This window comes from Pollicipes pollicipes, unplaced genomic scaffold, assembly GCF_011947565.3.
Source record: "Pollicipes pollicipes isolate AB1234 unplaced genomic scaffold, Ppol_2.1 Scaffold_4295;HRSCAF=5057_pilon_pilon_pilon, whole genome shotgun sequence".
In the NCBI taxonomy this organism is placed as follows: Eukaryota; Metazoa; Arthropoda; class Thecostraca; order Pollicipedomorpha; family Pollicipedidae; genus Pollicipes; species Pollicipes pollicipes.
The window spans coordinates 40,624,300-40,647,302 of NW_023596461.1; the positions used below are offsets into that span (position 1 = coordinate 40,624,300).

General features: G+C 55.7%; 1 protein-coding gene across 1 annotated transcript in view; it reads right to left on the reverse strand.

The window, feature by feature from the left end:
- Positions 1-1,638: 1,638 nt before the first annotated feature.
- LOC119097546 (glypican-5) overlaps positions 1,639-23,003 on the reverse strand; it is a gene marked incomplete at its 5' end in the record, with an annotated part of 45,938 nt that continues 24,573 nt past the window's right edge. The window contains 5 exon segments of the mRNA XM_037220578.1: positions 1,639-1,835; positions 2,726-2,936; positions 9,461-9,584; positions 10,294-10,402; positions 10,934-11,117. Coding sequence (XP_037076473.1) covers positions 1,639-1,835; positions 2,726-2,936; positions 9,461-9,584; positions 10,294-10,402; positions 10,934-11,117 — 825 coding nt within the window.

The window sequence follows — 23,003 nt, forward strand, 5'->3', positions numbered from 1 at the left end:
TCACGATTCTACTTTAGCTAAAGCAAGTCTCCTTTATGCTGTTTGGGCAAACAATATTTGCAGTGAAGAAAGAGGATCCTATGCAGGGGAAGCGACATAAGCGAAACCTCACAAAAATCGTGAGAGACAAAGACTAGAGTTCTCTAGAAAAAAGTTTTTGCTTTTTCCTTTTGCTTTGGATAATTTTGGTGGCCTGGGCCCGATGTTAACGAGACCCAAGTCGGACAACAGGTGCCAAGGTTCCTCTAACGAGATACTACAAAGTTTCCCATGCTTTTTTGTATAACAACTTGTCAAAAGGCTTCCAGAAATGAAAACGATAACTTGCAGTCAGGTGAATTTAGCAGTCGGCAACCATACCCTCCTCAAACTCAGTACTGTAAACAGTAAACGCAGACACGTTCCGATATTCCAAGAATCGCCATCCATGCACCTAATATCGAATCACAGAAAATTTCCGGCCCCTGTCAGCTTGAAGCCCCGCGCAGAACCAAAGAGTACAAAACGGTCATTCCAGTGGTGCAACTTGCCTACAGCTCATGTATGCACCGGACGGGCCATTCGCCTTGTTAGTGGTATGAGGCTTTATTGCTTGAAAGTATGATAACCCCACTAAACTAGAAGTCTAATTCCCTGAAAGCACCATATCAACCATGAACAGCACACGATGGTTATGAAGATGAGTACCGAACAACGGAGCCGCCGTGACCCTGACAGGGCAAGGGTCTTCCAGCGACGTGTACCGCACGTGGCAGGAAAGATGGGATGAGCCCAAACACAGTCGCCTTGCCGCCCAGCCGTCCAGTGTTGTTCGGCCGCCGTGATCCTCAGTGGCGGCTGCTCCTGGTCTCTGAGCTCGACGGCTCCCACTCTGACAGACTCAGCCGTACGGCCAGGTGGCGCCACCTCCGCCTCTGCCCTGGCCCCTGGCGGACGGGCCCAGCGGCCACTCGGCGACACGAGACACCAGCTCGGCGGCGTGAGAACGCCGCTCGCTCGCGGCAGGACTTAGAGAGCCAGAGACAGCTCAGTCTGACCGGCAGCGATCACCCGAGCGCCCACCTGGGCTGCCACCTGGGCCACCACCCGAGCGGCTACCTGGGCTACCACCTGGGCTGATACCCGAGCGGCTACCTGGGATGCCACCTGGGCTGTCATCCGAGCGGCCACCTGAGCTACCACCTGGACTGCCACCCGAGCGGCCACCTGGGCTGCCACCCTGGCCGCCACTCGAGCGGCCACCTGGGTTAGCACCACGGTTGCTACCCGAGCGGCCACCTGGGCTACCACCTGGGCTGCCACCCGAGCCGTCACCTAGGCTACCAGTTGGGCTGCCACCAGAGCGGCCACCTGGGCAACCATCTGGACTCCCACCCGAGGGGTCTCCAGAGCTGTCAACAGAGTGGTCAACCGGGCGATCAGCGAGACGCCTCGTCCTGGCACCGCGCCGGTCGAACGCGGCGTGTTTGGCACTTAGTTGAACAGGTCGCCGGCGCACGGCGGCACGTGACCTCCACACTCCCCACAGACAAACAGTATCACAGGCGGGCAATCTTTGACGTCTCTGCCGGCCGACACGCCGGCGGGAAAGCTCGCAGACTCGGGCCGCCCGTGCTGCGCTGGGCAGCTACTGCGGCTCTACCAGCGGGCGGCGGCCAGCATGGCCAGCAACAGCGACCAACAGCTGGCGCTGACCGCAGCCGCGCCTGCAGCCTTTTCCTTCGGCGGCACCGCAGTGGTGGCCGGTGGTACGTTGGTCCGCGGCACGACCTCCTCTTGCTCCTCGTCGGTCCCGATGTGCACGTCTCCATCGTGAGGCCGCTCTGGCGGCAGCACTGGGGACGGCCAGAGCAGACGTCACGCGCGCCGCACCGAGCACGATAGCCGCGGGCTCAGACAGCGCGGCAGACACGGGCTCAGACAGCGGGGACGGCCGGAGCAGATGTCACGCGCACCGCACCGAGCACGACAGCCGCGGGATCAGACAGTGCGGCAGGCACGGGCTCAGACAGCACGACAGTCACGGGCTCAGACAGCGGGGACAGCCAAAGCGGACGTCACGCGCGCCGCACCGAGCACGACAGTCACGGGCTCAGACAGCGCGGCAGACACGGGCTCAGACAGCGGTGACAGCCAGAGCAGATGTCACGCGCCCCGGACTGAGCACGACAGTCACGGGCTCAGACAGCGCGGCAGACACGGGCTCAGACAGCGGGGACAGCCAGAGCAGATGTCACGCGCGCCGGGCCGAGCACAACGGCCGCGGGCTCAGATCCGTGTTTGCTCGGTCCCCCGTGTGGAAACGTGAGCAGCAGCAGGACGGTGGGCTGGCTGCCCACTGCTGGTTTCCACACATGGCTTAGCCCATTCGCAGTGTCATTTTAGAAGCCAGCGGTTGTAGAGACTCGTTCGTCTTTTTGCATCCCACACTGCAATAGTCCGGCCACCGGCGCCGCCAAACCGGTGTTCCCCACAACGTGAAGCGCTGCTGCGTTGCTATTTTTGTGATTGCTAAAGGATGGGCTGCTTGTTCGAATACCAAAAAGAAGAATAAATATTATGAAGCGATAAAAAACAAACGTGCACATAAAGGCGTTAGTACTGGGGCATGGGTTCCACGACAGTTTCAGTGAATTACACCAAGACTGGGGACTCCTGCAGCGTCCAAAAGTAGCTCGTGTCGTGCTCTGGTCCGGGCAGGCAGTGAATATGAGCCGGGCCTCACGTGTATCCCCGTCGAATGTGTCCTGGTAGGCGTCATGGATGCCGCCGTCGCCGCTGCCGCTGCCGTAGTCGGGATACTCGTAGATGCCGTCCTCGTCGTCGTAGACCGACCAGTCGCCGGAGCCGCTGCCCTCGTGCCAGCCGCCGTCGTCTTCCAGGCCGCCATGCAGACTGCCCGTGGCCGGCAGCGCCACCATCTTGTCGAGCGAGATCTGGAGGGGCGACACGATCGTCAGCGAGGGCGACCCGACCGGCGACAGCGGCAGCGGCAGCGGACCGTCACCGCCGGCCGCCAGCGGCGGAGCTGCCGTGGCTGGGCGGCGGGCGGCGGGCGGCGGGCGGCGCGAGAACTCCTAGGTCATGCCATAAGTGGCCGCAGTCACGTACAGCGCGCCGGCTAGAGGCCAGACCAACCGACAGTTGCCGCCCAACACCAGCTGTAAAATATCGTCGTGCTTTGAGATGTGTGGACCCCAAATGCCAAAATACGCCCAGATCTTCGCAGCAAGGAAAGCCACACTGATGCAGCAGTGGCCGTGATTGATAACCATAACGATAATAACAGGTATGCCGGCATGCTAGAGACAGGGCCAGGCTTCCCTCAATCAGCAATCAGTTCCCAGCTACTAGCAGAGAAGCATTGACACTACGAGAAGCCCCAGCTGGACTTCAACGCCTCGGACACGTCATTACACACGTTGAGCTTGCGTGGGCCCACACTCCTACTTCACAACTATGCCGGGTATTTATCAGCTCCTACTTCACAACTATGCCGGATATTTATCAGCTCCTACTTCACAACTATGCCGGATATTTATCAGCTCCTCCTTCACAACTATGCCGGATATTTATCATCTTTTATAAATATATAAATATATTATATATAAGAAGCCATGCTTGAAGACATTCCTGGCAGTGCGATGTCTTACCAACACCCACAAATGCACAGCTTTTTCAAAACCATTTTGAAAGTAGCTTGTCGGTTTTGAGGGCACCACGCTGGGTGCGTTGCTGCACCCCACCCTCTCCCCCCTGCTGGACACACTACTGTATTTTGTAGCAACAGTTTATGGTACGCTGCAAAAAAAAAAGTTGAAAAGCGAAGCCCGGTCAATGTCGGCCTTCCAGGATAAAGGTCAGTTGCTACAGAGAGGGCGCGGTCAGCGCTCTGGACAGACCACTGCAGAGCGACACACGCACTCGCGCCAGACGCGCTTGTGTTGGCCTCCTCGCGAATTCATGGTTTCGCCGTGCCGCTCAAATACGGCGAGAAATCGAAAATGCTCTGCAGCCGGCTTTAACGTCTTTAATGTCTTTAACGTCACTCCTGTGACGTAGGGGGAGGCTCAAGCGCCCCCTGGCTTTGATCGCATCCGGCTCAATGTCCGCGCTTCCATGCGTATCCAACGAACCGGGGGCACAACCAATAAACGAGTTATTGTAGACAAGCCATGTTGAATTGAATTAGTGCCATTCGAGTACCATGTTGATCTTCCTGTTTGGTGATCATGGGTGCTCTTGAGAGCACGAGGTTATGCAAGCCAGATTCGTGCACTCAACAGTTGTGATTCGAGAAAAAACTGCAATATGTTGAAATGAAGGGTGGCTCGTGACAGACCGCACGTTCCGAAGATAATCAGCAAAACCATTTTAAAAGCTTCAAAGATATCAGCCATTTCTTTGAGAAGTTTTCAGGTGAATTCAGGTCCCAGAATATCCTCTAAGCGATATCTAAAAAAGATTATGGATCCTGGATGTGTCTGGACCCAGGTTGATGCCTCAGGGATCCGATCTCAGCAGCCATTTCTGGAAACCAGGCACATGTCTAGACAAGAGGCTTTGCTATCGATCACCGCGAAAGGCGGCGGGTTTCCGTGTCGCAGTGCGTGTTTGGTACGTGATCACTTCATGCGTGCGTCAAACACGAGTCATACACACTGACACGACGAGAGGACATACATGCGGGACGCTACCTGGATTTCTCCGCCATGCGAGCTTGACGCCCCGTGCTTAAAGACCCAAATGGTAAGACGGGAGATTTAAGTGAGGAGATCGTCTGCATACGGATCGGTGAAGCACAGCTCTATAGAGCGGTACGGGCGCTCTGCAAACGATACGCTGTGTTTCCTCGTGCTGCTACTTAACACTTACAGGTGTAAGGCATGCCACGGGACACCGTGAATGCCTGGCCAGATCACCTGTAGACGTGTGTAGTCGTAAGCTTACTATAAAGGGTATTTAAGATGTGCCTCTGAGGCCTCTGACCTGTGCCGTATCGTAGGCGACCCTGATCATGTCCCAAGACAGCCCAAAGCGTCGGCTCCGTGGATGTCCCAGGGACTTGAGATAAACACCGGGGTGGGGGCGGGAGTCTGACACATGTCCGGCGGTGGCGCGCTGTGGCCGCGACGTGTGATTGTGAGGGACAGCTGTGACGTGTGAGTGTGGCAGGCATCCATGCCACGTCGCTGTGACGAACAGCCATGGCGCGTGGCTGTGACGGACAGCTGTAATGTGTGAATGTGATGGTCAGTCGTGATATGACTGCGACAGATAGATGCGCTGTGGCCGCGACGTGTGATTGTGAGGGACAGCTGTGACGTGTGATTGTGAGGGACAGCTGTGACGTGTGAGTGTGGCAGGCATCCATGCCACGTCGCTGTGACGAACAGCCGTGGCGCGTGGCTGTGACGGACAGCTGTAATGTGTGAATGTGATGGTCAGTCGTGATATGACTGCGACAGACAGGTATGACATGTGACTGTGACGGACAGCTGTGCCGCGACTATGACGGACAGCTATGACGTATAACTGTGACGGACAGATGTGACATGCGACTGTGACGGACAGCCGTGACGTGTGACTGTGACGGACGGCTGTGGCAAGTGACTGTGAAGACAGCTGTGACGTGTGAATGTGACGGACAGATGTGACTGTAACGGACAGATGTGAGGTGTGACTGTGACGGGTAGCTGTGACGTGTGACTGTGACGGACAGCTGTGACGTGGGACTGTGACGGACAGCTGTGACGTGGGACTGTGACGGACAGATGTGACTGTAACGGACAGATGTGAGGTGTGACTGTGACGGGCAGCTGTGACGTGTGACTGTGACGGACAGCTGTGACGTGGGACTGTGACGGACAGCTGTGACGTGGGACTGTGACGGACAGATGTGACTGTAACGGACAGATGTGAGGTGTGACTGTGACGGGCAGCTGTGACGTGTGACTGACGGACAGCTGTGACGTGGGACTGTGACGGACAGATGTGACTGTAACGGACATATGTGAGGTGTGACTGTGACGGACAGCTGTGACGTGTGACTGTGACGGACAGCTGTGACGTGGGACTGTGACGGACAGCCGTGACTGGCTACCGTCTTGGCTGAACGATTCTGTTACGGCTGCTTAGACGTGAAGTCCGGTTGAACACAATGCATATTTATGCTCGCACAAACGTTGCCACTGGACTGAAGCAAAGCACAACTATCGAACGAGGCACCCCTCCTGGCCCAAAACTGACGCGGCCGGTCCGCGATCGCCTCAAGGAAACGTCTGACTAAACCATCTTGAACAAGGGAATGTGATTGTAAATGCCACTTGTGTAGCGCGACTCAATGCAGATATACACGGCGGAGGAATCCGAGCCACGCACGGCTGAAGCAGTCAACTGTTGAACAATGGAAAGTGGGGCTCTAATTACCATAACCACACAACGGATAACAACCGAAGTACATGCAGGGTCACAAGGGTACATGTAATCAGTCGGAGCTAATCAGAAGCATCCAGCTCATCCCTGGCCCGGATCGCTTTCATGGACTCACCGACGTTAAGCCGGAATAACAGTTGCATTCCGGTGGGAAGATTACAATGCATTAGATGACAGAAATGCCAACACGCAGGCCAGCTGCCTCCAGCAACACCAACAGCAAACCCCACACACGTGGCATGTACTGTTGATCAGAACAAGATACTGACAGTCAGTAGTAAAGGACGCGCACCAGCCAGCCCCACAGTACCGTTTCCCACCCCGCCGTGCTGTGACCCACCCCGCCGTGCCGCTGTCCACCCCACCATACCGTCACCCACCCCGTCGAACTGTTGCCCATCCCGCCACACCGTGACCAGGCCGACCGTGCTGTGACCCACCTCGCCGTACCGTTGTCCACCCCGTCGAACCGTTGCCCATCTCGCCGTACCGTGACCAGGCCCACCGCGCTGCGATCCACCCCGCCGCACCGTTGCCCACCCCGCCGCACCGTTGCCCATCCCGCCGCACCGTTACCAGGCCTGCTAAACAAATATTTCAGGACCGACGTTGGAAGAGGCAGCAGTTTCACACACAAACACGAACCAATGGCGGGACAGCACCGACTCATGGAGCAGACCTACTCGCAACACCAGACGGGCTTCCGTGTCACAAGATATGATGGCACAATCATTTGCGAAACACGTGGTTTGGAAATAAAATAGAGAACGGCATTGAAGATGCGCTTGCAGTACACTCGATAGCGTGGCTGCAACATCGGTGGTACTAGTGTATTTGCTTGGAAAGCCATATGTGCCACCGCATGAGCACACAAATGGGCTGGCAGCAAGGCGTGTCGCGAATGCCAGCGGCGTGTTCGCGATTAGATGGGGGAGCGTGCGCCAGTGCCAATTTTGTTTTTTTCTCAATGTGAATGTAGCTTTTTTCTCATTCAGATTTCTCAATGTGAACTTTTCTCAAATGAAATTTTCTCAATGTGATCGCACGGCCACTTCAGTTTATTCCATTCTGTGCTAGAATGAGTCATTGGGAGTTTTGCACGGATCGAAGCAGAATTGAAAATATCTAGCAGAGTCTGACTTTTGACAGGAATGCACCATCTTCGAGGCTGCAGCAGCCGTTCATTACAATGGCGTCGAGCGAAGAAGGTAACCGTGATCTCTCTCTCTCTCTCTCTCTCTCTCTCTCTCTCTCTCTCTCTCTCTCTCTCTCTCTCTCTCTCTCTCTCTCTCTCTCTCTCTCTCTCTTCTCTCTCTCTCCCTCTCTTCTCTCTCTATCTCCCTCTTTCTCTCTCCCTCTCTCCTCCCCTCTCTCTCTCTCCCTCTTTCTCTCCCTCTCTCTCCCTCTCTCTATTTCCCTCTCTCTCTCCCCTCTCTCTTTCCCCAGACTGTTTTTTGTGTGAGAAGTTCTGACCAGTTCTGGTGAATGGTGGCACCGGCTACTGTGTTGTTTCTCGAAAGGGCGTCCACTGTAGCTGTTTTTGTGGAATCGGCGGCCACCCTATCTCCGGTGACGCTGAAGGCTGGGCTGTTTGTGGTGGTAACCACTGCCACAGTTTCAATGGGACCTACTGCGGCCCAGGCTCTAGAGAAACTGATCGCTGCGCCGGGTCTGGCCCCAGGCTTTTACCTCAACGACGACCCTGAAATGTGCTATGGCGTTTTAGAGTAGTAAGTAATTGCGGGAATCATCCACCAAAAGTTGAAATAGGCCGGTGATGGATTATCTGTGGTAAATGAAAAGACAAACAGTGACTTAAGAGCCAGGCGCAAAACGAGAAAAAAACTTTAGGCGTTTAAAGCCTCTGATTTGCATCCTACTGAAACAACACAATTTGGGAGGACACATTTTTTCAACATGGAAAAGATTGCTGGGAAGGGAGAGAAGTCCTTTAAAGTCCTTTAAAACCCCAGAACTTAAAAAAGTAAGTCCCACCCTAATGTGAAAACAGTGTAAGGAGCCCGCTTCCAAGCAGTCAATCGCGATCGAATGACCTCCATACCACTTCCATTCTTAAAGTCATAGGCGTAAATGTCCTTGACGAGCCTGCCCTATCAACAGTCGGTATTCACCTACTGGTACCTGAACCTGCACAGCCGTGGAAAGAAATGATCTGGGGAAAGAATAACCGGCGAGCATCCTTCGTCTGCGTCTCCGCGAGCCCGCCTGAATCGGTGCGAGAGATCGCGACTAGTCTCATGACCGTAACAGTATCCGACATCGTCCGTTGGCGGCGGCCGACAGTCGGCTGCCCATCTCAGCGTGCCGGGTGGCAGCGTCTCGGCCTGGCGTCGCGCGCCGCCAGCATGCGGAGGGGCGCTGAGGTGTGCGGCCGACCCCCAGCCGGCCGAACCGGTCTGTCGGCCACACTGATATCACCCGGCGTCGGCAGTCCGATCGTATCGCTCGCCGACGATCGCCATTGGCAGCCACTGCCATTTGTTTCGGTTCAGCAGGCTGTCACACATTACTTACGGTCATGATTAATATCGCAAAAACGGCGGCGCCGGCCCGGCTGCGGGTGGCAACAGGTTCCACAGTCTCAGCCTGCCACCGATGAGCTCGTGGGTACAACTGTGCCTCACCCGTCATGACAGGGGCGGGAGGGGGGGGGGGGCAAGAGGGGCACGGAGCCCTTCATCTCTCACTGGCAACATTAGCGGCCCCCCAGGGCAGTGATGGCAGAACCACTGGACCCAGTATCTCCTACTGGCAACACTAGCGGCCCCCATGGCAGTGGCGGCGGCGCCACTGTCCCCCCCCCCCCCGCGAGCAGCAGCCCGCTGCAGCAGCGCCGGGCGTGATGTGTGGAGCAGACTGCAGCAGCCCCGGGCGTGTTGTGTGGAGCAGACTACAGACACTGCCCTGCCTCAGCTGCTCTACCCTACAGACAGCGCCCTCGGTGCACGGCCGTGGGCGGGCGCAGTGCGGCGGCTGGCGGCGGCGGGTGGTGAGGCTCACGAACCTGCTGTATCTGGCCTAGGCGGTCCGACTGCTCCTCCAGCACAGGCTCCGCCATGTGCGGCACGTTCACCTCCGGGTTGAACACCTGCGAGTCCAGTCCCACGCCGGCCAGCGGCTTCTTATAGCTGCGGCAGACGTCGGCCACAGTCAGAGGCGCGGGGAACAGTCAGGCTAGCCGCCGGCCAGCGGCTCCTCATAGCTGCGGCAGACGTCGGCCACAATCAGAGGCGCGGGGAACAGTCAGGCTAGCCGCCGGCCAGCGGCTCCTCATAGCTGCGGCAGACGTCGGCCACAGTCAGAGGCGCGGGGAACAGTCAGGCTAGCCGCCGGCCAGCGGCTCCTCATAGCTGCGGCAGACGTCGGCCACAGTCAGAGGCGCGGGGAACAGTCAGGCTAGTCGCCGGCCAGCGGCTCCTCATAGCTGCGGCAGACGTCGGCCACAGTCAGAGGTGCGGGGAACAGTCAGGCTAGCCGCCGGGCCAGGCGGCCGGAGCAGCCATCGCAGGGCTGGCCTGGACAGCGCCATCAGCCTCGTGGGTCCACATGCTGGCTGACCAAATCCCTCAGCGTAGCTTTTAGCATAGTGTTCAGACCATTTTGAAGCTGGAAGGCTTTGCTCGCTTCGGCACTATGCCGATTGTCTTAAAAAGCATGGGTAAATAAGCACCAGTTGTGTCAGGACCCCAGATTTATCCGAAGCGACACTGACAGCATCAGGACGAACCGATCCGAATATGACTGCGATGTCGCGCATATGCGAGGACGATCAACACACTGAGTGCGATGCGACGAAGTGTCCGAAAAGGGAGAGCGCTGGCCGCTGGCGGCACTCACTCGCCCAAGTTGCGACCGTTCCAGCATTCGGCTTGGTCGTGGAACGCCCACTCGTTGCAAGGTTTGTCGGGTAGGTGGTGGAACAGCCGCCTGTATTGCTCCACACCGCCTGGGGGCATGGGTGTTTGCGGTCAGAGCTGAACGACCGGAGCCTGTCTGAGCCAAACACCGACCGGAGGCAGTCGGACACGCCCACGGCAAGGGCTGAGTGTATCAAATGAATGGTGACACTGCAGCTGGCAACAGGTTCCACAGTCTCAGCCTGCCACAGATGAGCTCGTGGGCACAACTGTGCCTCACCCGTCATGACAGGGGCGGGAGGGGGGGGGGCAGGGGCAGGACGTTACATGCGACACATGACCACGGTTGACAGCACAGTCTCGGACACCGGCGGCCGTCGCACAGCGTTTGGGGCCACATGTGACACATGACCACAGCTGACAGTACAGTCCCGGAGGACACCGGCGACCGTCGCACAGCGTTTGGGGCCACATGCGACACATGGCCACAGCTGGCAGCACAGTCCACAGTCCACGGCCAAAACGGTCCCGCACTCCTACGCACTCCGAGGGTTTGGCAGCGCATGAGCCACTGGTGCCGCCACTGCGGTCCCCGCGCCGCCTGTCGACTGTCGACTCACTGTTGAACTGGCGCAGGACACTGGTGAGCTCTGGCTCGGGGTCGGCCGTCGTCAGCTGCACCTTGACCGGGCGCTGCGGCAGCGCCAGCTCCAGGTCGCCCGACGGCCGATGCTGCAGCGGCACCTGGCGGCGGCGGCGCTGCGGCGTCTCCGGCGCCGGCGGCGAGCCGCAAGCGGCGGCTGCCTGCTCGGCACACGACAGACGCACACACTCAGGCTCGGGCTCACCGGCCGCCGGGCACGTCGGCAGCTCGGACAAAGGGCACAGCTGCCGGTGCTTACGAACTTTTTCAAAAGCTGCCGGCTAAGGAAGCACGCACGGTAGGGTAGGGATGGCTACGTCACATTTCTTTTAGCAGAATAGCAGTGCTGGCCTTGATAACTTCGCAGCTAAGAATAGTATAATACGTTGCTTTGCATCCATATATGAAATGACTAGAAACTTCCCTTGGCTTAGTCAATATGTGATGAGCAATAGCGCGTGTCAAGTGCCACATCCAATGCACCAATGGCATGGGTTCTGAGTAAATTCAGACGGTGCTGGTTAGGTAGTACTGCGATGAGAAATGCTTGCCTGGACACATTTCTTGCAACGCGAATCAGTGCCAGCACCATAAGACCTGTTTACATAGGGAGATAAGCATGTGCTTCATTGCCGAAAACGTTAGGCAACATTCAGAACTCCTTGGAACCCCAGTGAAATGGTTCGAACACAGCCAAAAATTAATGCCAGTATGCAAAAAAACGTGTCTCTTGTGCCCATAAAATCTCTGATCCATTTCAAATAAACTGGACGGACCTGGAATGAGAATGAAGGATATGGTTGCATTGTCAAAATTCGTACCAGACTGTCCGTTTCATATACGTTCTTGAAGCTGGCGATTTATTTAGCGACGAGCTTCGATTTCAGTGCTGAGTCGGTATCATTGACGTTGAGGCTCATCGCTAAATACATCGTTAATAAATCGCTAACTTCACGGACCTCTTGCATATGCCAGAGCGGCTACTTTCAGAAGGGTCACCTTGATGCCTGATCGGAGATTTAACTATTTTTTGTCAGTGCTGAATGTTGACCAATTCGTGGTCACTGTGACATCGACGCTAACCGGTCTGCGTTGCACGTGCAGTTGCGGAACACGTGAAGGCACACAGACGTGCAGTTGGCAACTTGTAGCGTAGGCGATTCTAAAAGTAAATTGCTTGCATTTTGCGGTACGAATTTTCAAATTTCAGTCCAACATCTACTCTTTATTAGACTTTTTTGTTCAAATCTCAAGTACCAATCATATGTAGAAAACAAAATAACTTCCATCATGATCGTCATCAGTTAATGCAACTTCAACCCAATCAAACCTGACGTGACGCATGACTCACATGAACAGCATGCCTTTTAAAACTGACATTCTCAGGCAGTGTTTAGTAAATCTCAATTTGTTTGGACTGGCCAGCTTCATAAATTCTACTTCTAAAGCGTGTTTGGCTGATTTCCCGGACCAGCTCAGCCCAATCGATCTTAAATCGAATGGGCTCACCTTCAGTCCTTCACACAAATCTCCAAAACCGACTCAATGCATGAATGGATTGAGCCTCAACCTAGGTTTAATCTAATTTGTGAGCTTTTGTATTCGGACACGAAACCATAGACCTTAAGATTTAGGCGCAATGGCCCAAAACTGAACATATGAGCCTTCTTTGCAAAATATGCGTTCTTTGGGGACAACCAGTATGCCTCATGTCTGGTTGCCATTATTACTGGCATTTCGCCCTCGCTCAGGGGGCGGGTCTTTGTAGACCAACAGCGGGTTACAGCTTTGAAGTTGAATGTTACTGTAGTTTCCGACGGATTTGGCTGACGATGTTGAATTTTCGAAGGCAGAGTTTTCATTGCCATACTTTCCTTCAGAAACGCGGCGCCCTGTGCATGGCTCTGCTAAATGTGGTGGTCGCTAAATACCGCAATGGTTAGCACTTGCTTATGTGCACATTAAGGCAGAACTAACTGCTTCCTCTGATGACCGACCCGGACTGCCACGTGGTGAGTCCGGCCCAGCTCGGCCCAGCCCGGGCCGACGGTCTGGGCGCCCTCCTTAGGCTTGTAGCTCTCTTTGACTGGGCCTTCGGGACGTCGGGGTCTTTATTAGCCCGCCGCGGATAAATGGGGTGAATGGGAGCGGAAGGGAAGTCAAGGACCTTTCAATGCAACACCAGAGTCGTAATTACGGAAATACGGAAGTTTGAAGGACCCGTCCCTCAGTCTTTACTGTGGCAGTACATAAAAAAACGAAATGAGTTAATAAGTGAATTAGTAAGTATAAGTGATGTCAAATTCATATCGCTACAGGCGTGCAGCATACAACAGGGCTAAAAAATACAAAAAAGGCGCCCGCAGCTTGCTCGTGCCACCCGTTGCGACGCTATGGTGTAAACTGAGTTTCGACTGAGCGGAAATGTTGGCTATGTCGGGGAGAGGGGATGGTATGAAGTCCTCAAACTGGGATGACCTGTCAAACGGACAAATCAGGCGGTAGGAATCTGACTGTTCTACATCAGACGCACGCAAGTGTGCGCAAATTCTGAACATTAAAACCCGCCCATGTTAATTCTCCGTGCAATAGTGTCCAAAGAGCAATTAATTATCCAAATAGTGATCTTATAATAGCAGTTTTGAATTTTACCATTTGCGCCACCTGCGCGACAAAATGGAAATTGGAGTGCGACGATAGTTACGGGCGAAATATGCTGGGACCGCACCCTGCTTATGTGTGCGGTACGTAGGGTGACCGGGCACGGTGCTCAGGTGTTTACATTGTTGTATTACGCAGATGTCTATGATTGTGTTACGCAGATGTCTGTGATAATGCTACGCAGCCAGCAAAAGGGAAACAAAACCTCCAGAATCACTGGATTTGTGCTTTCAATAAACTATCGCTACAGCCCCTACCTACCGCTACCGATATTGACGCAAGCTAGGGCAACATCGTATCAAAATTAATTGTAAAGCGTGTTGAAGTTTGCAAGCGACTGGCGTGAAGTTAGCAGTCAGATAAATGCTGACCTTTAACAGCGGCAGGCCGAGATTTTCAACGCCCAATCTTGCTCCTTCTTTGATACGGTATTTTTCCATGAAAAATGGGCTAGAAAACGATCCTCTGCCGTCTTTATTCGAGACCTCCACATGCAACCACCTAATGCTACAAAACGGTACTATCTCCAAAACTTACTTATGGTCTGCTGCATTGCTGGCATCATAATTGCCAGAAACACATCACGCGTTCACAAAAAAACAAACAAAAACAATTGACCACAATCAACAGACCGCCATCAAACTACCACTTCTGTCTAGATAACAGGTGCTCGGATGTTATGCGGAGATTGACGCGGACAGCCAGATGAACACATAAGCTGGCATAGCTTCTTCCGTTTTTTTTTCGCGAGTCCCCGGATAACCAGTCTCCCGTCACCTCCAAGGTTAGCACATGTAAAGCTGGCGAAGCTGTGTCGCGCTGGCAGTTCTATGACCCGAATCATGCTCTGCACTCATGTGATGAAGTGAATATTGGGCCCATTTCGGGTGGTTGTGACCAAGACATAATGGCTGCCGGTGGCAGTAGATGACAGTTGGCTTTCTTGGTTAATTTCGTCCCTAGACAGTGCATAGAGACCTGTAGGCATTCCGAGCCTTTCGGGCGGATGCCTTTCAAATCAGCTTACACGCGTCAACCCGTATTCCTCCAGCCTTGAACCAGGCTACTAAAGCCGGCGTTGGCGCGCCGGTGAGGCGTTGCCCGGCAACGTGGTTTATGGTTTTGCACCTAAGTTGCCAAGAGTTTGGAGGGAACTGCGTGTACGATACAAACTGTCGATGATGCTGAAATATGTTGCTTAGCCTATTCAATTCTTGTATTGCACGAATGCCTGTACGAGTGCAAGCACGATGCATTGATATCAGGGGCTAAGAGAGTGTGCTCCGTGCACCACATTTGTCGGTCGTCCGTCTCGGCCACCTTTCCACACGCACGTTAGTCGGGAGCGATCTTCGCGCAGAGCCAAGCCCGCAGAGCGACATGTTGGAGCGGCGCAGCCAGCACGGCACGGCAGAACAGCACAAGTTTAAGAACATAAAATAACAGACCTTCCATATACCAGAAGGCGCTGGTTAAGCAGCAATATCGAGCAAAAGCAGAGCTATATTATGAGCCTCACAACATATTCCAACGCTTGCTCCAGCAGATGAATGGATTCCACTTTCAATACAGTGAACGATTCCGGCAATACCCGTTATTAAGCTCTGAAATGAATGTGTAGCCCCCACCAAATTTCAGTCCCAGTTTTGTAGGTGGCTTAGCACGCGCTCGGGTGCGGGTCAAATTGACCCCCGAAGGTTTTTCCGGGATGGTTTCCCCACGGCATGGTTTAGCCGCGCCAAATTTTGTTTAACTGTAGACAATTAAATAGAAAATCGTCTGGCACCATAAATTTAGATGCGCATTGCAAGGTCGCTGACCGATGGCAGGTCAAAGTCAAGCCATGGTTTCAGCGAAGGCAATTTCTAAGAAATAGTTCAATCTGATCCAACAGCGGAGTGTTAGACGAAGCCATACATCTCCGAGATACTTTTTAAGGCAACACAGCGATGGAATGAGCAAATTACATTCACCTAAGGTCAGGTATGAAGGTCAGACCAAGGTCAAAGCCACCCGGTTATATTACGTTAGGGTTTGCTGCATGAGGTAGTTCCTGGTGCTCATTTCAAATTTATTGATGACAGGAACCGCATTATGCACCTTCTACATACTTCTTTAAGGTCAAAACAGGTTAGCGACCTGGAATGAACCAGGTCAACATTTTGTGTTCAGGAACATATTGCCTATCTTTGTCGCTTATCCGGATGCAAAAGTCCAAGTGGTGTCGTATGATTTTGGTCACCATGACCTTCAAAAGGTCAGACAAGGTCGCTGAATTTAGATGAGCATGTGAGCTTTTGCTTAGAAAAGAAGTCTGGATTCTAGGGTCTCTTTAGCTACCAACGTTGCAATTGACCCTGTTTGACTTTATTTGACCCGAAGGTCATGAGCTAGGACCATTAAACTTGGATCTAAGTGAGTTCATGTACAGGTCAACACACCCTGTGAATTTGGTGTCTCTAGCTTCCTTAGTTCCTGAGATCTCAAGGGGGGGGGGGTCAAATTGATCCCCCACTCTAGCGAGGGGCATCCTACCGGCCACCCGGGCGCGTGTTAAGGAAACACATTATCGGCCCTAGCGGCTGACTGATTCAAGTTTGGGCAACAATCGCCATTTCATAGCACATGAACCCTCCTAACACTATTGAGCACAAGTAAGGGTGCAGGACCGGTGGTTATCCATTCAGAGGTCAATACCATGAACATGCTGATCCCGTGGGACGCATACGGGATATCAAATCACATTTTCAGAGTGCTTCGCCGTACATTTACTAGGGTTAAGCGACGCGCATTTTCACAAGAAATCGATTGTACAAATCATTCTGAATAAAGCATGATACTTTTGAAAAAACAACAAAAAAAAAAACAGACAAAAACAATTATTCTAAAAAGCATGATCCCTAATCTGGGGCATCTTTCATTAAATCAATTGTTCTTGCACAACTTACAACTCCTTGATATATTCTCATCACGAGTTCGTCCCGGCTCTGCAGGGATGGATTTGCCGCATCGGATTCATAGAAGGAAAAACTAGTTCAGCATTAAGCGTACTTGACAGCGTAACTTTTTATCGAGTTTTCCATCATGTCTTCGAGTGTAGTGCAATGTAGTCCCCCATGTCAGTCATGTTTAGCTGTAAGCTCCAACGCTGCCAACGCTTTTCTGGATGTAAACGCGCCTGCAGTCGCCCAAGTTTGGCGTGTGTTGTAGCTAATTCACTCAGTTCTCGTGAAACTGGACAGCCTTTGACAACGACAGAACGGAATTGAGGCGACATCGCTTGTGCCGCACGGACCATGTCCCATCGACCCGGTACTTTCCGGTGAGCGGGCCTGGGAGGTGGCGGGAACGGTAGCTCCGTGCCTGACGGTAGTATGCGGCTGTCGTGTCGCGCTGCTAGCTCTGGCCGGCCGCCAGCTGATCTTTATACACTGGTCAGGCCAGGCCAAACAAAGCCTACGGTCTGGGACCCGGCCTCGGCGACGTGACAGCCACATCTCAGCTGCAGCCGCCGCACTGGTCTGCAACAACACCTACTGACATTGGCCTCGCATCTTATGCCCACGAGCGGTGGAAGCTGCTTTAGAGATTAAGGCTCTCAGCTTCAAAGCAATCATGTGCTCTGAACTGGGCTGACAAAACCCTACACAAATCTACGACTTCATAGCGCACAAATCGTGCGGAAAAGCGCCCACCATCCATCCCAAGAGGAAACCACTGTCCAAACATAAACTACGCCAGAAATTGAGCCCGAAACCGAATCTGAACTAGACGTTGGACCGCAATTTGATGGGATAGTTTTACTGAATATAGCAATGTTACATAATTTAGCCCATTGTGCAACATGCGTTGGCGTTTTGGCAGCAAACGAGCCGCCATAAAGACAACACCACTGCACCGCGCAGGCAGTCCGGTAGGCGCCTACAAGGCACGTGATCACCAGAACAGTTCGTTGGTTATTGGGCTTTAGGGACGCGTCAACGGCGACAGTTATTTGCGCCTCTCTGGAACAGGCCATCCCAGGACGAGCCTACCGCAAACGGGCTCCATCTGAGCACTGGAATAGGTAGCCAGAGCCTCGGAGGAGGGGACCCACGCCACCTCCTGACGGGGGGCGGCCGACTTTCGTCGCTCTGCAGGGGTGGCACACTAGGCTGAGCCATAGGCGCCATCCGACTGGGGTCGGTCGGCAGGGCCGCGCCGGCGGCAGCTGGCGTCGCGCTCGGCCGGATTAATGCCCGGCATGGAGGCGCCGCCGCAGCCGCCGCCGCCGCCGTCCCGTCGCCGGGCCGCCGTTAAAGATAAGGCTGTTTGCGGGACACTTGTATACACTGCACAGGGGCGTCGGAGACTATCTGATGCCCAAAAGAGGCCGCCGATCGCCGCTGCACCCTGCTCGGCCTGACCGGCTGGAGTCACCCTGGTTGGCAGCGATGCCACCATTTCGGCTAGGGTCCACGTCCAGACTGTTGCTGACAGTGGTTTCACACGCATGAGGACCGCTCCCCCAGGTCCGATCTTCTCGGTGGAACCCTTTTGGAATGTGATGTTTTTCGTGCAGCATGGAGTTGATATCCTGATTTCGCAACTTGTGGTTCAATGGTGCGGCGCATCATTTTACGCCATACGTCTTCGCAATCTCGCGAAGTGAATCAATGCGAACTGTTCTACAATGATACTTCAGTTTCGCTCCAACTCGCTTTAGTCCAAGCATGCAGGGCGGTTCAAATGAGATTGCAGGGGTTCAGATGTCCATGAAAAGTTGGCGCCAGTTTTAAGTTGGCGCGGAGTCCGGCCCTTTTGGAAGTGAGGGATCTTTCTATTTTTTCTGTGCTTCTTTCGTACCCACGTTGCTGCATTGCTAGACGAGTTAGATCCAAGTTGCCCACTAGAGCAATGTTCGCACATCCTTTTCAAGAACGTTTGAATGGAGTGTCTAGAATGCAGCTCTCATTTCGTTGGTTAAACAAGGCAGTCAGGAGCTGATTAGATAGCGTGCCTACAACATTCCATTGAATAATAGGCTCGCAGAAGCATTCTGTTTCCACACCGTAAAATGGCTTCTTCATGCTCAATGGCCACATCGTCGGACACACCAGCCCAAATTGCTGCGGCGTCGCGACAGTGAGCGGCCGACCCGAGGTCAGGGCACAGCCGGCACCCAACAGACGCGACCACCGACAGAGACGGCGCACGGGGTGCGTCAGAAGCGCTCGAGCCCAGGCCCGTTCTCGCCGCGGCACAACGCCGACGTCAGCTGGCCCGGCCCCACGGCGCAGGCAGTCCCGTCGCTCAGATGTCATTCCATCGCGCTTATCGACCGCGCGGCTGAGCGTCGCGGTGGTTTCGAGTGGGTGACCGGAAGGCGACAGCTACCGCGGACAGAGCGCCGCCCAGCAGCCGGCGTGCGCAATCTCCGATCACCAGGCGGGCGAGTCAACGCGCTCTGGACATTGCCAGGTCGCGGGTCGGCCACTGAAATAGTGCCAAAGTGGCCGCCGGAGGAGAGCGGTGGGAACAGGTCGCATGCCAGGCCGCCACGAGTGGTGACATCAGGCCAAGCACCACGGGTCGGCCACATGACAGACGGTGTCAGCCGCTGTCAGGTCGGTGGGGGGTGCGGACAGACTCGTGACCACCGCCGGTCGGTCTCACAGACACTTCTCCCTGCCAGTGTGCACCCAGTCGGCGGTGCACCAGGAGCGGCTGGACGGCCCCGGACGACGCCAGGGGACGGTGCGGCCTTGCCACATCACATGGCCGCTCATAAGCCCGACAGCAACAGCAGAGCAAATAAACAGCGCGGTCCGGCCGACCCCACGGCGCACCCGTAGTATATTCACCGCTAGCGCCGTGTCAAAACACCGCTTTGAAGCAGCGCGCCGCCACAACAGCGCGGCGCGAGACCTGCGGCGCTCAGACACATCGCCGGGACGCCACATTTGTCTTTGGGCAGAGCCGCGCGCCGGGCCGTCGCCTACGCCGCCAGCATCCGGCGGGGTCTGGCCGTGGGGTCGGCCCCCTGGCGGGCGCCGGCCGAACTGGCGGCGCGCCAGCGCGGTCGGCCTGACGACACCGGGCCGGCGCCGGCCGGCTCCAGCCGGGGCAGGGCCGGCCGGCGCCACGCTCGGCGGGCGCTACTCACCCCCGGTGAGTTACCTGGGGTGCCAGCGCGCCGCGGGTCACACACACCGCGTGGGCGCGGACACCGGACAGCATCCGGCGGCTGTGGGTGAGGCGGGACGGTAGGCGCCCTGCCCGCATCGGTGCGCCCCGCCCAGCTGCAGGACAGGGCGCCACCACGCGCGGCGCCCGTCTCCCGGGGACGGTGTCTCCTGAGGTGCGGCGCCTCTCCTCTGGAGGAGCCGCGGCTCGGATCCGGGCCAGGTGGTGCGCCACCATCGCCAGGCCATCGGCCGGGGGCGGAGAGGAGGGGCTGGCGGTCGGGCCTGAACAGTGCACATGGCCGCCGCCAACAGCCGCACAGGGCCCCGGAATGAATAGGCAGGCCTGCACAAAACCGCTCAGCAACCGCCCATTGTGCCGACTAACGGTCCAGGGAAACGAACGAGCAACTGCAACCCAACAGGCAACACCATAGTCTCGCTCGGTTTGGATGATTAGAGACCGCACTTTCCTCTCCGGAGTGTGTTGGAAGCCGAACATTTCCCAACAGACAAAGCGCCCGATGCAGCTCACGCCAACCAGGCTCCACACCCGATGCATTTCAGCGTTGGCGCAAGTCATTCGGACTGGTGCTGTGCTTGTTGTGCTTGAAAGACGTTAAAAGGCTTCTCGTTTTTCGGCACTTTGAGTTTCCACTCTAATTATACAAACGCGTAGCCAAAGTTTTCTTCGGGAGGGGGTAGTGGTTAAATTTTCTCCTAAATCCAGCGGATTGGGACCAAGTTCTTGAGAAATCCCCCAGCATCTAGTGTAAAACTCTTGGATCAAGAGGGCGATGGGTACGAATCCCCTGGCCGTCCCCGTAGTGATAACCTGCCTTTGGTGCGTAAGAAGGGCCTCCTGGTAAACTGAATGTAGGCTATTTTCAGCATGCACTTGACGCGACCCCGACGGAGATGTGTCAGGGCCATGTCTAGACCTTGCACGCAGGCTGGGAAATTCTGATCTTCAGCAAGCGCTCGATGTGGCGGCTGGTCGACCTGTCTCTTGTGCGGCTGGGGGCCCTCAATAGAGGGCGGCGTTTTTGACACCCTGACGGTGTCTGTCGCCGGACCCATCCGGCCTCTCGCCGCCCAGAAACGCTCTGGTGTAGTGTGGAGGACGGAGAGGGGAGGACGGAGGCGAGAATGAGGAAAGAAGGACGGATTCTGGCGACGGCCTCTGAACCCTGAATGAAGGCGGCCGGTGCCGGCCGGCCGTCATCCAGCCCGAGCTGCATCACCAGCTGCATCGATCGGCACCCGCCGCTGCCGGCATCGCACGGGACCGGGCGTCGCCACCCCGGCACCGCACCGGGCCGGGCGCCGCCCCCCGCACCGCACCGGGCCGGGCGCCCCGCTGCCAGCATCGCACGGGGCCGGGCGTCGCCACCGCCGGCACCGCACCGGGCCAGGCGCCGCCACCGCCGGCACCGCACCCGGGCCGTCGCGGCCGCCAGCATCGCACCGGGCCGGGCCGGCGCTGCGCAGGTGTCACGGGGCGGAGACAGCCGGCAGTCCCCGATTCTCAGATATGGGTAAGGGGGGAGGGGGCTGAATGAGTCCTTACACAACGCAGATGTCAGACAGCCACACTGAGGCAGGTTACCATGGAGGGCATGCTTGACGCACGTGTCTGTATGGACTCCTTTACGGGGACGTCGAAGAATAAAGGGACGTTCCAAGGAGGTGTGGTCGATGCGAGCAGCTGAGGCACGCGAAGTTCGGTGGGCACGAACAAACTCTCCAGGATGAAACACGGCGCTTCTAAGGCGCACTCGCCTGGCCGTGCGGCGGCCCGCCACGGCCGCCGCTCAGCCTGACGCGGCGCGTGACCGTCGGCCATCACGGGCGGACGGTTCACACAGTGTGGCCACAGAGGGCGGTGCGGGGTGGCCACGGCTGCCGAGACGACACGCAAGCCACGGCCAGCTCCGAGCCGGCTCGGTGCAGACTGGTGGGCCTGATGGACATGAGTCAGCCCGCCTGGCGAGCATCTGAGCCGATGCCGGCTTACGCCCGGCGCCTCCCGACTCCTACAGAGAACACGAACTTGCGAAACTACCGTCCACTTGAAACGGCTAAAAATTCTTGTCTACAGAAAGTGGTGCGCCACAAACGCAGAGCCAACGCCCTGTGCCGAACACTGCACCGATATATATATATATATATATATATATATATATATATATATATTATATCTATCTATCTATCTATCTATCTATCTATCTATCTATCTATCTATATATATATATATATATATATATATATATATTCGGCAACTTACTTAAGCGATATTACGGCTCCCTATTTCCAAACCCTGACGATGTCATGAGGACGGCAGTGCATCGCGGCGAGGGCAACGCCGTGGGACCGTAGGATCTGCCGCAAGTGTCCGGCCCCGCCCCACCCCGCCAGGCCGACGCGTCGCGCCGCGCTGAAGGCCGTCCGGTTGGCCACCGCCCAAGTGGGGCATCCGCCGCCACGCGCACACCCTCCCCTCCCCTCCCACTCCCCCCCCCCCCATTCAGGATCGCCGTGTGCCCTCATAATTCACACGGTCCTCGGGCCGTCTGTTGTGCTATAATCACAGCGTGTCGAGCAAGCCGCACACCCGGGCGGCCCGAGACATAGCCGGGGTCGCCGAGCGGCCATTGAGAGCTAATCGCAGCCCGACGGGACGCGTTTGGGCTGATGAACGGCCGGAAGGGGTGGAACGGCGTACCCCCCCCCCCCCCCTACCCCGCGTGCGAATTTTCCCCGGCGCGGTCGTGGCGGCTACAGCTCCGGCTCGGCCGTGCGCTGCGCGCGCGGGTCAGCGGGGTCTGGTCTGCCCTCCCCCACCTCCACATTCCCCGAGATCGCCATCCAGACATGGACCGTGGCAGGGAAGCCCCGCATTGGCTGTGGGGCTGCGCATCCTGACATAAGCATAGCACAAAAACAAAGAAATAAATTTATGACACAAAGAATAGTGATTACGTAAACTGATGGCTAGTTACCAGGGTATTACAACACACCGATAATCCAGAGAGCTTCGATATGGATGCGTTAGGTACAAGTAAACAAAAGACTACGATCGCAGTCGTGACCTGACGCACAGCCGCCATCTCTCCAAAACTCAAACGTTGCTGCGCGCGTGCCCTATGCTGAGTAGCCACTGGAACATAATAATATAGTTGTTTTCAAGATGGTTATTAAAATCTTGAGGCTTTCCCGAAG